This window comes from Pecten maximus, chromosome 7, assembly GCF_902652985.1.
Source record: "Pecten maximus chromosome 7, xPecMax1.1, whole genome shotgun sequence".
Taxonomy (NCBI): Eukaryota; Metazoa; Mollusca; class Bivalvia; order Pectinida; family Pectinidae; genus Pecten; species Pecten maximus.
This window is the reverse complement of record NC_047021.1, coordinates 20,933,504-20,950,053: the sequence shown is the minus strand read 5'-3', so window position 1 is coordinate 20,950,053 and position 16,550 is coordinate 20,933,504. Positions and strand designations below refer to the sequence as shown.

Genomic DNA, 16,550 nt, shown 5'->3' with positions numbered 1-16,550 from the left:
CCAATAGGAAAACAACATGGCCGACAGGCAGCCATCTTGGATTTTGACAATTGAAGTTTGTTATGGCTATTTATCAGAAATTGCTGAAAGGATCTTTCTGAAATTTCATTTGTAGGTTGCCCTCTGTGCCTAGTTATGCATATTGGATTTTGAGACCAGTCAGAAAACAACCTGGCCGACAGGCAGCCATCTTGTATTTTAACAATTGAAGTTTGTTATCGCTATTTTACAGAAGGTACTGAAGGGATCTTTCTCAAATTTCATATGGAGGTTCCCCTTGGTCCCTGGTATTGCATTTTGGGACCAATCCGAAAACAACATGGCCGACAGACAGCCATTATCGCTAAATCTTAAATTTTATATATAGGTTCCCCTTGTTTGAAAAGTACTAGAGGGCTGTTTCTGAATTTACACAGATTAGTAGGGAAAAGTAAAGAAAAGATCAATCTGACATGGAACCTATAAAGATCATTCAATGGTGGGTGCCAAGATCCCTCTGGGATCTCTTGTTTTGTCTGCAATCTACCAACTTTTGCAAAACACCTCACAGTACTTATGCAGCTGAATTCTACCTTTAATTGGATGGTAGCATTGTTAGCTTCTGATCTGTGAAATGTTTGACACAGACAAAGAGACTGATGGTGCTGGGGCCAGGTGATTAGAAATCAACTGATTTTCTTTAAACATTGCCAAAATCAAAGATCATATACTTACTGTATTCAGATTATTTAAAGGACATTATTGGGAGCTGAGCAGTGGGATAAAAAGATGGCATATATTGGCAGATTTGATTTAAACAATAGTGCTTCCCCAACTTCTTGACAGAGCTTAGCCAAATTGTTTTAGTAGTATGCTAAGCCTTTGGAATCAAATGTTTTGTAATGTACATTATACTGATCTTTGGATTATAATTGCCTGTTTTGTTACAATCTATTGTGAAGTTCTTTACCATACAATGTTGATGTCACACAAGTGAAATGTAAACATAACTGTGATATATGCTTTGTTTAGATACCAGATATATCACACAATTTTAATGAATTGGGAATCCACTAGTTTCAAACATACAGGAACATTACAAAATGGAAAGTTTTGATTTCTCACCCATCCTGAACATGACTTTTTGGGGATGAAATGAAGAGGTTAAAATATTATTAGACTTTGTGTTAACCTCCCTTTCCATGTTCTACAAACATTCACAGGTTATAGCCAAAATTTGTTCAAATGTGTTTGTTTCTTTATTACAGACTGATGGAGTTAGTGCCCATGTCATTCATCGTGAGCGATTGGAGAGAGTGAGGCGGCAGGGAAGAGAGAAAAAAAGGCAAGAAGAAGAGAGAAAGAAAGAAGAAAGAAAGAAAGAAGAAAGAAAGAAGAAAAATCAGGAAAACCCAGAGTCTTCAGATAGTGAAGATGAGGAAGATGCCTATTTGATAGAACAGCTCACTAAAATGGTCAATATCTTATTTTCTTAAATCATTTACATTTTACTGATTAAATGCATATACATCGTATACACACAGGACATTCATTACTAAATTTCAAGGTAATAAGTGGATGCTAGAGGACACTATTTGGTAAAAAGTACACATATTATCATATAACAATAATAAAAAAAACATGGAAAGAGTTAACACCTCAATAATTAATTTATTGAAATCATAATTGATAATTAGTTGATAAAAGATATTTTATATTTCTCTTTTCCATTGTCACTGTTGTGGACTATTGTCTATCATGTGAAACGTTAATTTTACGACAGGATCCATGTATTCATGAATAAGAGTAAATGAATGTTATATGTGACATTTCCTTTTCTTACAGGGGAATTAGTGTGAAGAAACCAGAGCCTCCAGAGGGGTGAGTAACATGTAGCCCATCAGTTTGGTTAAATTCATCAGTGGATTTATTTGAGTACTGGTTTTATAAAATTCTTTGAATTTTCATGCTTTATGTAAAATGCCAGTCTGAAAATGACCATGTCAGAAAACTTCTACAATTGTATTTATTTATTTCAATTTCATTTGCATATAGTTATATTTTGAGGATTTGATTTTTCTTTTCAACATCTTATATATTTTGATATTTATAACATGGAAATATCTTAAAATTAGTCATAGAATAAAAACTGAAAAAAGAATTAATCAATATCAAGTCTTACTAACAGTGATAACAGATATACCGTACGGGGTTCTTGACCCGATCATGGAACATCATTCACTTCGTAGTTATAGCTATCAAATTAGTTCATGCTTGCTGCGGAAATTATAACTTCATTACTAATTGTAACTTAATGTATAATGAGATTTAATTTGATATATAATAATGGACTAATTACATATAAGCACGCACCTGTAAGTTGCATAATCATTTCAGAAAATTCTTGACAGTATACATTGAGTTGATTTCTGTTCTTCTATTAAAGAAGAGTATTGTACAGACAAACCTGCCCTGAAGGTCACATCTACATATGTTATTAGCCCACCAACATCAGATGGTGGGCTATTCAAATCACCCTGCGTCTGTGCGGTCCGTGCTCGGTCTAACCTGTAAACAATCCTTGTGCCAATTTTATTTAGATTTTTGGTCATAAAGGTCTCACATAACTAATTCAGCCAATCAGCTGCTGTTGATCCTGAACCAAGTCCCTGAATAAAAGGGGCTGCAGTGTCTGAGTGGTTAAGGTGTCCCGACACTTTATCACTAGCCCTCCACCTCTGGGTTGCATGTTCGAAACCTACGTGGGGCAGTTGCCAGGTACTGACCGCAGGTCGGTGGTTTTTCCCCGGGTACTCCGGCTTTCCTCCACCTCCAAAACCTGGCACGTCCTTAAATGACCCTGGCTGTTAATAGGATGATTAACAAAATAATCCCAACCTAAACCCTGAAAAAAATGTGTTTGTTAGGTTTGTAGTTGTTTTCCTGAGTAAATAACATATGAAATGGGTACTTTCTATATACGAGAATAAAAAGTAGGGTCTTGAGATTTGCAAGTTCAAAAATATACACTGCTAGTGAAAAGTGAGATTGATAGCATGCCAGATAGCCACTTATAAGGTTATGCAAATCTTATTTTGATACAAGATAGTATATAACAGTATATAGGATGTGACAGGGCATATATATATTGTTTTTATCTCCAGGGCTCTTGTTACCTCACCTGGACCTTAGTTGTCCTTCGTTCATTCATCAGCTATTTCTTCAAATGACTTATTCATAACCACTGTGATTGGAATTTAACATAATTTAACTGTATGCATCCCAAGGTGGCGGGGATTCAAAATTAAATTGATATAAACAAATTCACTGGTACTAAGCTATAGATATCACTCATATTTAATTGCTAGTATTGATCCCTATTTAGTAGGGATTCATAATTGTGCAAATGTTAGGTCTGATCCTAATGTCGCTGAGGGATCAGACCGAAAGGGGGCAATTTGACTATCGGTATATTGATATAAACAAATTCTTTTCCGGAACTAAGCAGTGAATATCACTCCTATTTGACTGATAGCATCCCTAGGTAGTGGGGATTCAAAATCGTACATGTACACGCGCAATAGGGGAAATATAGCAAACTTTTTGAAATCCTTCTTCTCCTGTAGGAATGACAGGATTCAGACCAACTTTGGTCTGAAGCATCCATGGGTAAAGGGAAACCGGGTATTAGCTAACCTTATGAGCTTATGCCATTGGCCATTGTCTGTCACCCTTCATCTTTCATCTGTCGTCCATCCATATATCTGCCATCTTTTCTCTAAGAATCGCTACGTACCAGTCAATGACTTGGTAGATTTTGACCAAACTTTGTCCCCTTGGGTGAAAGGGAACCAATTTGTATAGCAGTGGGTCTGGCCCCTTAAGGACGGAGCCAAATAGATGAAATTTTGCAAATTCTTTAAAATCCACATTCTTTGAGAATGGAAAGATTTGGTCCCTGTGTATAAAAGGCAGCCCAATAGGGGAAATGTAGGAAGTATTCCAAATCCTTCTCTTTCTGTGGAATAACATGTCTAAATATGATGTAAAGCACACTTGGGGGAATTGAAATAAATTGTATAAAAGGTGGTTATGGCCCTGGGGCCCAAAGATCAGGACCCATTATAGGAAAGATATAGCTATTATTTTGAAATGGTTCTTTATACTATTCTGACATAGTCCCTGATATATCCAGGTGAGCAATACAGGCCCTCTGGACCTCTTTTTCAATAAAAATAATGTTTTTTTTTTTATTCTAAGCAAATACAAGATAATTGTTTCTTTCTGCAATTGGGTAAAATAATGGTAATTGTCAAATTCTGTATCTTTCAACAATATGAATCAAAACTGTTAAGATTCAAACAAGGAAAATCAGCTGATTAATTATGATGATTTAACATTAGGGCAAAGGTCAAAGACATTTTCTATCTTTTAAGTAGTAAACATTTTGTTTTGTTACAAAGTAAAGTTGGTTATATTCAAACAAGGAAGTCTTTTGAGATCATGAGATCAAAGGTCTAAAATGGTTTCTCTAAAAGCTGTAAATGGTTTTGTTATGACAGCTCTGATAGATTAGAGTGTTATTGACTAAGACTGAAATGAGGAAGCAGGGATTCCATTACAATGTGTACGGTCTTGGTGAGAATGTGACCTTTGAATTAGAAACTGAGTGATGTTATAACACTTAGGTAAATATCATTGTAAGATCACTAAGGCGAGATAAACAACAGCTAGGTTCCACTATGATGTATCTGGTATCCTTACTGGTACAGACAGTCGTTAGTTCTACAGAGGCATTCTGATATTACAAATCTGTAAATGTAATTAAAGCCTTAATTTTATTAAAATTTTGCTTTAGATAGCCTCGTATTTGTGATGTTGCATTCAATGATAATTGCTTCAATATATGAGATATACAGGCTCACTGTACCTCTTTGTTCCATTATTTTCCACCCTGTACATTGTCATTCAGCTTCCTTTTGTTTGCCTGTATTGTATCTTAATTCACTCCACTGGTTCAATAACTGAAAATTTACAAGAAATCTAAATGGCCAGATGGTATTGGAAAGACCTAAAGGAGTCCAAATGGCTAGATGGTTTGGGGGAGACGTATAGTTTTCAAGTTTTATGAGAAGCTGAAATAAAGAATACACTTCACTCTAGGGCCTTAAAATAATGTCTAATCTTTTGGAGGAATGTCTCTGAGTCACGACTGTTTCCGTTTATCCTCAACTTAAGGATTTCAGAAGTCAAATGACCATTTTTCATAAATTTGAAGGATCAAAACATGACAAATTGACATAATACCTTTCAAACCCAAGAGTCCAATTTCATTTTAGGGAGTTAACAGCCATATATTCTCAAGCTGGTCTACTGAAAGCCGGCTATATTGGCAAATATTTGTTTATGAAGATTTAAAGCCATGTTGCTGTTAATGTCTGTGGTTTTGTATTTGCTATCTCTTCTGTGTAAGGTCACTTCCATCTGTACAGGTAAAATATCAAAAACTTTCTTGCCAATTATAGCTCACCTGGCCCAAAGGTGTTGCATGCTAGGACAGTTGAATAACACTTCCTTATACACAGTCGCCTTATAGATATCATTAGAGTCTTTTATCTGTGGTTGCTTGAGATAACTATTAAAGAGACAGGTCTGACATGTGTTTAAAAATGTGGTTTCTATATCCCTTTGATATCAAGCTATTGATCAGTTAACTGTCCTTGTAAAGGGCAACTTCCTTCCTTCCTTCCTTCCTTCCTTCCTTCCTTCCTTCCTTCCTTCCTTCCTTCCTTCCTTCCTTCCTTCCTTCCTTCCTTCCTTCCTTCCTTCCTTCCTTCCTTCCTTCCTTCCTTCCTTCCTTCCTTCCTTCTGTGCCTCTTTGAACTACTTGAAGGATATTTTTTTAACTTAATTTGAAAATTCCTTTCAGTTCCTAGTTGTGGATGGCAATTTCTAGACAAATTTGGAAAAGCAAAATGGCCAACAGTTTTTCTCAGACAGTACTTTATGGATATTTCTCAAATTTCAGTGGTGGATGCCAAGAACCCTCTTGGATCCCTTTTTAGATCACATGAACGAAGCTCAGTGACATTTTCCTGTCTGGCTTCATCCATTGTCGTTGGTCGTCCATCATCCTTCGTTAGTATAACATTTTCACATTTTTGACTTCTCCTTAAAAACTTCTGAACTAATTTTGATGAAAATTTGTAGAAACCTTCCTTGGTTAAAGATCTACCATAACAACCACCCCTCAGGGGCCTGAGGGGCAAGGTCAAAAAGGGTCAAATTGACTGATATTTCAAAAATCTTCTTCTCAAGACCCAGATATGGCAGAATGATATACTCTTCATGGATGGAAGGTCCTTGAGGTGCTTTATCAACATTGTAAATTTCATAGCCACTTGGTTTCACATTCCTTCTGGGGAGGGGCTAAAGTTTACTATAGTTTATATAGGAAACTTGCATATCTTAGCATAATTTGTTTTATTTTAATTGGAAATTAGTTAGCATTGGTCAGGGTTAACTTAACTTGAATATTTTTTTCATTGTATATGAAAGAACATAATGCACAGACATCAGTGGATATGACACTTTAAAAAAGAGGCAATTTTTTCCCTCCAAAATTAAAAAATCACTCTTAATTGCTGATAAAATGTTTCTGCTCCTTTATCTATACATGTGAAGTCTTGATTTTTGGCACATCGATAGCATGTATGGCTGGCTTCAAATGTTATGCTTATCTTTGACCATGACCTTCATTCAAGATCACAGGGGTCAAATATTAAAAAAAACAACTAAAAATGTTCTTTCAAAATGGTTTATTTGGATCACATTTCAAAGAATCTACTCTTATGAAGGTGTGTGCAATGTTTCAAGGTCAAATCATCAAAAAGAATGTAGATATGGAACTTTGAATAATGTTTTCCCATCAAAATTCGAAATTATCCCAAAAATGCAATTTTTTGGTTGTTTTTTTTTGCATTAATGTGACACAAATACACTTGATAATTAGCACATCTACAGCATTAGTTACATGTACTGGCTGGAAAGTTTATGCAAATAGTTGATCTTGACCAAGAAAGTTCAAGGTCACAGTAATCAAATAACTGGTCAAGGAACAGAAGTGAAAACAGTAGGTAAATATAGCATATAAAAGCAACCGTCAGATGGATAGCATATCTGCAAAGATCATTTCCTGGATGTGAATCCCTTGTTTTGGGTCAAACTAACTGGAATTTTAAAAATCTTCTCCTCAAGACCTGGATTTTATAGAATCAAATATGCTTCATGGATGGAAAGTTGTTAAGGTGATTTATCAAAATTGTAAATTTCATGAGTTTAGTTTAAACATATTTTATTGTCAATTAAGTGAACAAAAGGATAAGGCACAAGTTATGTCAACTTATTGACGCCCTCTCCTAAATACAATATACCATATTTATTGGCCTAGACAATATTAATGAAATATAACACATTATATACATGTATATATATGTACGAATGTATATCTTAAAATCTTTTTCATGACCCCTATAAGTTTCATGTTTCTCCATGGAGAGGTGCTAAACTTAACAACACTTTATGTAGGAAAAACAAATTTTAATGGAAATAATTAAAAATTGGTTAGAATTATGAAGAGGGGCAATATAACACTACTATCAATATAGGAATTGTTTATAAATACCTTGTATATGCATATATTTAAGACTCAGGTGACCATGTTAACTTAGGCCCATGTGCCTCCCCATGGGCCTCTTGTTTGTTGGACATTGTGAGATATGGTTTATACAGAAAATTTACATTTACTATTAAATCTGTCAGCGGGATACAAGGAGGGGCACAACTTAATATGTTATCAGTAAACTACCCAAGTATCCTATTTACACAGATATTACATTTCTAATAAAACATGTACAGGAAGTCCTTAGCCGGTAATGATGACCTTGTGTGGAGATACCTGTAGTTGGGTGATTTTTTATCATTTCTGGGAGTTGACAGTTTTAACAAGATCACTTGCTTTTTTGTTATCAGTTATAAATTTCCTTGTGTCAGCTGTAATACCCACAATCTGGTGGATTTTTAGGTGACTGAAGTCTCATTGCAGGAAGATTTCACCTGATTTGGATGTTTAAGTTGATATGAATATCTTTTCTTGGACAATTATTTCAGTGTAAAAGCAGAGTGCCTGTAGTATTATCTGCAAACAAGTTTCTATCTGTTATTGTCACACTGAAACAGTTATACACTGATAGTACTTTGGTGACTACTTTGTAAAAGTATTTAACAAAGTTTCTTGATGGGAGTAATGATATGTATCATGCTGGAGAAGATGTCTGGAAATTCCTCAGCGATGACTGTTATCTGTGTTTTTGTGGCTGGAACTCTTGACCATTATGTAACCAGTGGTCAGACTCAGTAATATCTATATAATAGTGATATCATCTTAATTGGAAGTGGATTCGAAAGCATTTCTCATCATGTGGAATAAGTTATCTACCCTTGTTTCAAACATAATGAGTTATGTGAAGAGCTGGTTTTGGGAACGGCCTGATCAACTGAGGTACCTAGTGGAATACTTGTGATATTTTGTAGAAATCGTTGATGTTGTATCTTGCAGTAATTTTATTGGTATAATTAATTATTTATGACAGATATAATAAAAATAGTACATTATTCATGTAGTGTCTGTATCCAGTTATGAGCCATATATATATAAGCCATAAATATAAGCTTACATACATATATAATTAATTTTCCACTGCTTGTACGCAGAATGCGGCTTTCTGACTGGTTTAGATTTTTTTTTCATACCACTATGAAATTTTTTTTGAGAATGGCGCGAAAAATGTGACGTCTCAATATGACAATTGACGTTGCGTATTGATTTGAGAAAAGGAATCCCATATAAAACCAGTACAATTGTACATAAAACATATTTTAACTTCGAAAATTATTTTCAAAAATTAATCATAAGCGTTGATGTCAATTATTTGTATAGTTTCATTGGGGTATGAAAAAAATGTTGTTTGCAAACTTCTGTAAGAATCCGCTATGCGGATTCATACAGTTTGCAAACAACATTTTTTTCATACCCCTATGAAACTAAAAAAAATTGACATCAATGCCACATAAGCCACATATATATATATATAGATATTTTCAGTATTGTATCCGATGTTGATTGCTCTATATCTGATCACATGTTTTTCATCATAACTTTGAATTGCGCTCTGTGACAGTGATCAAAAATTGTTTCTGTGGCGTCACATTAGCTTATCAGATTTATCTGACAAATTCTGTCTAGTTGCACGAGAGAGCAATGTTTTATCAAAGATGCAGTATTTATGACGTTTTGGTTAGTGTTATGGAATAAGATGCAGTTAAATCGTATTTAATCTTCAGCATTGTGTGCTCTGAGTTTGATACCAAAATGTAATGAAACTGTTATGGCACTGTTTTATTCATATAACCAATATCAACCTTAGCCACTCCATAAATTATCTTATCAGATGAAACAAAGTGCCATGATTGTATATGAAATAAATTACCACATTAATTGGATTTAGGTACAGTTGTCTCATGTCCATACAAATGTTGGGTCATATGATAGAAGTTATATGACACAACCAATAGGATATTATTTTTATTAACCTGAAGAAAATATCCTTGAAAATGTTGGGTGTTAACATTTGAAAATTCCTAAAAATAACCTCAAAAGTTTGGAGAGATAGAATCAGGTGTCTGATAAATTGCAATAACACATACACATTTGTTTTACAGTTCTGGACTGGTGTACGATGATAGGATGGCCAAATTCCAATGTCTATGGGACCCAGCTTTCCCTGAGAAACCAGAACGCATAACAGAACCATTTGCCCGATGCTCAGAGCTAGGACTTATAGAAAGGTGTACGAGAATTGAGGTAATGAAACACTTTATGTATAAAACCATTTAGTGTATGTGACATATAGGTATCATGTTAGTGTCTGTGTTGGCGTCATCATCTGCACAGGGGCTTCCGTGCGCTAATTCAAGATCCCTTGGGCCGATCTAACTCAAACTTCACATAGATCTTCCTTACCAAAGTGCTTGCTTGGGAGTGCCTTTCAGGTCTGAAGTTAGAAAGCCAACATCTCTGTTACTAAAAATGGAAAATTTGTTCCAATGTGACCCTTGGACAGATCAAGCTCAATTTTCATGCAGTTCTTACTTACCACAAGTGCTTGCATGGGATTGTTTTTTGACTGGTTCAAAGGTCAAAGGTCAATGTCACTGTTACTATAAATAGAAAATCTGCTACAGGTTAACTAAAGATAGAAAATTTATTTCCTTGTGATAGCTAAAGTTTCTTTGGGTCCGGCAAACTCAGGTTTCATTAATTTTTTCTGCAACACAAGTGCTTGCATCGGATTGTTTTTTCACTGGTGCACAGGCCAAAGGTCAAGGTCACTGTAACTACAGTAAACTCCGGTTTTCAAGAAGTCAGTCGGACCATGAAAACAACTTCGTAGAAACCGGACTTCGTGAAACACGACCAGTCCTCCCTGTCTAAAATTAGTCTCGATATATATACCGTTCACCAGCTGGCTAGCTAGGCCTAGCGTAAATGTGTAAACACTAACTGTATGATCAGTATTTAAAAACAACAATCACTGGACATTTTGTTAAACTTGTGTTACATTTTAATTATTATTTACAAATTGTTATTAACACAACGTAAGCTAAACGCATGCATTGAATCATGTGTACATTAGCCTATATGCAGTACACGTGTACGTATCAGTTACACAGGAAAATATACCGGCGAGCGATCATCGAACATTTTTTTTCATACTTTCGTAAAAAGTCAGTCATTTGTTTCTGTTTTGAAGAATAATGACACTTGTCAGCAAAGTCAGAAAGTTTGGTGATACACGCAAACATTGTTTCATCGACATTCTCGCGTGACTCTACGAACATTTTTATTTTGTCAACACTGTCCACGAACTCTACGAGAGTAGGAATTTTCAATTCAACCCCAGTATCACTATCGCTGTCCGACTCAGAGTCTTCCGATTTGTTATCCATTTTGTTTTTTATTTCCTCAATAACATCACTCTGTGTTGTTTGTTCAGTGGTGACAATATCCTCGTTGATCGTCACAAAATCGGCAAGCGAGATTTTGTCCTCGGAGATTGATCTCCATTCATTGGCTAACGTTGCCAGAGGGATGTTGTCATCTTCGCTTGATGAGCTGTCACTCACCGAGGTCACGACCTCGTTATGCACGATTCCGGCCTTCAAAAAACAGTTACGAATCGTGGTGGGCGTGACACACTTCCACGCTCGGTATATCCAGTCAAGTCGGAGATTGATTTCAGGAGTGAGACTTTTATCAAAACATTTCAGCAAGTATTCAATGAGGAATCGATGGTACTTCTGTTTCAAATTGTTTATTATGCCTTGGTCCATCGGTTGTAATTTCGATGTCGTGTTTGGAGGCAAAAACACAAGTTTGATTGAACTCAAACCCTCCACATGCGGATGAGCAGTGCAGTTGTCTAAAAGCATCACAACCTGACGACCCTGTCGATTGAACTTACGATCAAGTTTTAAAATCCATTCTCGGAATAGTTCCGTCACCATCCAGGCTTTCTTGTTCGCGTGGTATTCCACGGGAAGACTTTTTACATTCTTAAAACATCTGGGATTTTTAAATTTCCCGATCACCAAAAGTTTTAATTTTCGTGTATAAAGTGACAAACAAATGAACAGTGACTTGTTTTTACAGCGATTTATATCGGGTAGGGTTAATGAGTTGTTTTCACAGTTCATACATACAGGTAAATTATCCCGTGGGGACCCCCAGACCATATCGCACAAAGCGATAGTTCGTACATAGCGACTTCATGAATACAGGATTAATTTACAAAGGTTTATATAGAGGCTCAGTAGGGGACTTTTAAAGACTTCGTGAAATGCGGTATATCGTTAAATCCGACTTCGTGAAATGTGGAGTTTACTGTATAAATAAAAAATCTGTTTCCAGGCAATATCTTTCGTAATCATCCGACTTTCTGTGCAGAAGTCACATCTACTTCTGTGGAATTCTTGTTTCAATGTAGATGGTTATTATTTCTATACTATGAATTATGAAATTTGTTTTTATCTGTGGACTTTATTGAAAGTTGAAGATGTATAAAAAGTTGTGTGTTAGATCTGAATGGCAGCTCCGAATATATATACTCTCCAGGGAATTGAATAAAGATGATGCTTGGCTTCACAGGTGAGGTAGGGGGACATATCCCCTTAACAATAAACTGGAATGTTGCTACCCACCAATATCTGCATATTACATTACACTGACACCATATAGCATATACAGTGGAACTTCGTTAACTCGAACTCGACGGGACCATGGGAAAACTTTGAGTTATCCGAGTGTTTGAATTAAGCGAGTTGTCATTTTTGGTGCAAAGTTTGGTCAATATTTGTCAACATTATATAATCATTATAACTCCGCTCTGTCACTCATCAGTTCAGTGTAAAGACTGATCAATACATGTGAATGTATATGTAATATTTCGTTCTGTCACTCGTAGTTTTGTGTAGTTTTGCCGATATACAGTCACGATAAAGTTTCTTTCGCTTAGTCACTTCAATAACGATCTGATATTCATGTCATGTTTGCAAAAGGAATAACGATAAAATGGTATTCAACCGAATAACAATTTATTAATGTTATATCAAATAACCGTTTAAACTTAACACAGATTATATGTAAAACGTAACAGAACCATAACCTTATATTTGACATATAAAATACTGTGATAGTCCAACTTACGTTTTACCGACAACCACGCCATTTCCATGTGTATTAGCACAGGAAGTTGGTACTGCGCATGTGCGTATAAAATGTTACTGTTACTGAGTTGGCGTTTTATCCGATTTAATAGACAGCACTGACCGCTACAGTCGTACTCTGAACACCTCGGCAGTAATTACGCTATTGTTTCAGCAGTTTACAGATTTAATAGGCACCGGTGACTGTTTCATTTCTACACCTGTAAAAACAGCCGAGTAGGTCTACCTGTGTGTCAGAGATTAGTTCTGCTTGAGCGAGCGGGTAGATGAGTTGTTGACTGTCGTGTGTACTATTATCGGCGACCGCCTTAGGAAATTACCTGATGTAAGTAAAATAGTACTTTATATCACCGACAGTTATTGTTATAAGATTCCACCAACAATTTCTTTCATGAATTTATGAAACACTTATAATCGCGTATAATAATCGGTAGAATTTTAGTGCCGATACAAACAGAATTTTGATGTTGAAAAAATGTCGGCGTTTACAACCGATCGTTGTTGGAAACAAACATGATAATTTGGGTTATTCGATCATTTTAAGTAGGATTTTTGTTTTTGGAACAAGATTTTCACTTCCTATTATCCGAGTTTTTCGATTTTTCCGAATTCGAGTTTTCCGAGTTTTTTTTACTAGGATAAAGAGAGATTTCGGCCGGGACTGACAAAGTACTTCGAGTTAAGCGGGGTATTCGAGTTTTCCGAGTTCGAGTTAACGAAGTTCCACTGTACATATATATAGTACCATAACATTAGTGTACAATGCTTTTCTATCCCCATTTGGTCATATGACACAGAAACTTTTAAGTGTCCAGCATGTAGCTTAAACATGTAGCATTATATCTTCAATGCTGTGGAGCTGGAGACGAGATTAGTCCCGAGTTTAACTGTGAAGCTGAGACTGCATGGCTCACTGGACCCTTACTTCAACTCAGGATACTATACAACCGCAGTTATAGAGTGTTGGTCAGTCCAACATCCTCGTGGAATCCCACAGCCTGTCACACATGTGACTCCAGTTGTTCAGCATGTAGCTACACCTGCGGCAATGTTATAAGATGTCTGGAGTGTGGTAATACTCAGCTAAACCTTGAAACTGAACTATGTAGCTTACTAAACAGCTTCCCCTTTGACCAGAAAACTCAGTAAAACTGTACAACGTTGTCCAGTCTATAGTAATTATATAATACTTCTCGAAGACCTTCAATGCTGAACCAGTGTAACTTGCTGGTCCTTTTAAGTCGACCTAGGATACAAAGTAGCCATGCTCATTGGGTTTTTGGCCATTCGTATATCCTAGTCTGTCCCACACCTATGGAGTCAATCATGGTCTCCAATTTTTAAGCTCACCTGCCCGAAGGGCAGATGATCTGATGCTTTGGCATGGTATCCGTCATCCATCCAGCCATTTGTCTGCACTTTCCTCGGTCTGGCCATCCGACGTAAACTTTTCCATTGAAACAAGTACTTCAAAATAACCAAGAGGCCAAGAGACCTAATATAGGGCTTTGGTTTGGTGTGTTTTGTTTAAAGTCCTATTAACAGCCAGGGTCATTTAAGGATGTGCCAGGTTTTGGAGGTGGAGGAAAGCCGGAGTACCCGGAGAAAAACCACCAGCCTACGGTCAGTACCTGGCAACTGCCCCACATAGGTTTTGAACTCGCAACCCAGAGGTGGAGGGCTAGTGATAAAGTGCCAGGACAACTTAAGTTTGTTCAATTGAATGACCGTGACATACATTCAAGGTCACAGGGGTGAAAAGGCTTGAATATTTAAACAATCATTTCTCAATAGCCAAGGGATCCTGAGACCTGATATTAGGCCAGTAGTACACAGAATGAAGGACTAGCTATTCTTATTGACTTAAATAAAGCTAGCTTACTCTGATGTTTGAGTAAAGTGGTAATCAGCTAAGTTCATATCTGCAGAAATGACCTAGATCAACCTCAAAGTTGCTGTAGAATCAATAGAGGCCCATTGGGATCTTGTTTTAACTGTTCTATCTCCTGCCCAAGGGATCTCAGATACAGCCAGTTGGCGTCCCAATTTTATGCAAAGTTAATAAATTATTGAATTTATTCAACTTGTTTGTTGTGTAAAGGCCAGTGATTTGTGAACTGCTTTGAGAAGGCTATATTGCTGAGATAAAGTGGGATATAAGAACTTCAAATTATCATTTTTAATATGGTGTTGTTATTACAGGCCCAGTATGGGACAGAAGACCAAGTGTTATTACTACATACAGAGAGTCACTTGGAAAAACTGAAAGATACAGTTGATATGTCAAGAGAGGCACTCAAGAAAGTTTCAGCTAAATATGATTCTGTTTACTTCCATCCGGTACGTAACTAAATACAATTCTGATTACTTCCATCCATTACATAACTAAATACTATTCTGTTTACTTCCATCCGGTACAAACTTGATACGATTCTGTTTACTTCTATCCGGTACGTAACTGAATACGATTCTGTTTACTTCTATCCATTACGTAACTAAATACGATTCTGTTTACTTCTATCCATTACGTAACTAAATACGATTCTGTTTACTTCCATCCGTTACGTAACTAAATACAATTCTGTTTACTTCCATCCGGTACGTAACTAAATATGATTCTGTTTACTTCCATCTGGTACGTAACTAAATACGATTCTGTTTACTTCCATCCATTACGTAACTAAATATGATTCTGTTTACTTCTATCCATTACGTAACTAAATACGATTCTGTTTACTTCTATTCGGTACGTAACTAAATACGATTCTGTTTACTTCTATCCATTACGTAACTAAATACGATTCTGTTTACTTCCATCCGTTGCGTAACTAAATACAATTCTGTTTACTTCCATACATTACGTAACTAAATGTGATTCTGTTTACTTCCATCTGGTACGTAACTAAATACGATTCTGTTTACTTCTATCTGGTATGTAACTAAATATGATTCTGTTTACTTCTATCCATTACATAACTAAATATGATTCTGTTTACTTCCATCTGGTACGTAACTAAATACGATTCTGTTTACTTCTATCTGGTATGTAACTAAATACGATTTAATGGTTTTCTTTCATCCAGCTTCAATTGAACCACAAAAGGTTTATGCTTTAATTGAATGTTTTCAGCACTTTATATACAAAAAAATGATGATGACAAAATGCAAATACTCTTGTTGAAATTTAATAGATATCATACATGTAATGAATGTGATAGATACTATTTGACAGATTAATGTGTTGCCTTGTATTCCAGGGGACATATGAAGCCTCCCTACTAGCTCTGGGTAGCACTGTGGAACTCATGGAACAAATTCTCAAGAAAAAGGTATGTTTGTCTTACAAGAAAAGGTTATGTTAGTCATACACTATAAGGTATGTTAGTCATACACTGTAAGGTATGTTGGTCATACACTATAAAGTTTGGTTAGGTCATCACAATAGCCTTCATGCAATTTGTAAATAAATGAAAGGAATCTGCAAATTGGAAGGATTTCTTATTTCCTCTACTCCAGAATATAAATGATTTTCGTCCTTCAAAGTACAATATATTACCTGTGAAAATATCCTTAATTTATAAAGAGTATCCACCTCTTAAAGTCCAAGTTTTTTTGTAAAGTTAGATATGATACAATACCAGACTGTTGTTTTGTATTTTCTAGGTCAGAAATGGGCTGGCTATTATTCGGTAAGTACTTTTACTGACTTGGTGACCTGTTCACTGTTT

At 35.9% G+C, this 16,550-nt stretch overlaps 1 protein-coding gene across 4 annotated transcripts in view; it reads left to right on the top strand.

The window, feature by feature from the left end:
- LOC117331874 (histone deacetylase 6-like) overlaps positions 1-16,550 on the top strand; it is a 198,150-nt gene that overhangs the window by 3,265 nt on the left and 178,335 nt on the right. For 2 of the 4 annotated variants that reach the window (XM_033890829.1, XM_033890828.1), the window contains exons 3-8: positions 1,248-1,454; positions 1,826-1,860; positions 9,760-9,901; positions 15,025-15,162; positions 16,080-16,151; positions 16,486-16,511. In XM_033890829.1, coding sequence (XP_033746720.1) covers positions 1,248-1,454; positions 1,826-1,860; positions 9,760-9,901; positions 15,025-15,162; positions 16,080-16,151; positions 16,486-16,511 — 620 coding nt within the window. Of the gene's footprint in view, positions 1-1,247; positions 1,455-1,824; positions 1,861-9,759; positions 9,902-15,024; positions 15,163-15,619; positions 15,643-16,079; positions 16,152-16,485; positions 16,512-16,550 lie in introns of those variants that run through there. The other 2 variants (XM_033890830.1, XM_033890831.1) reach the window with 2 other exon arrangements.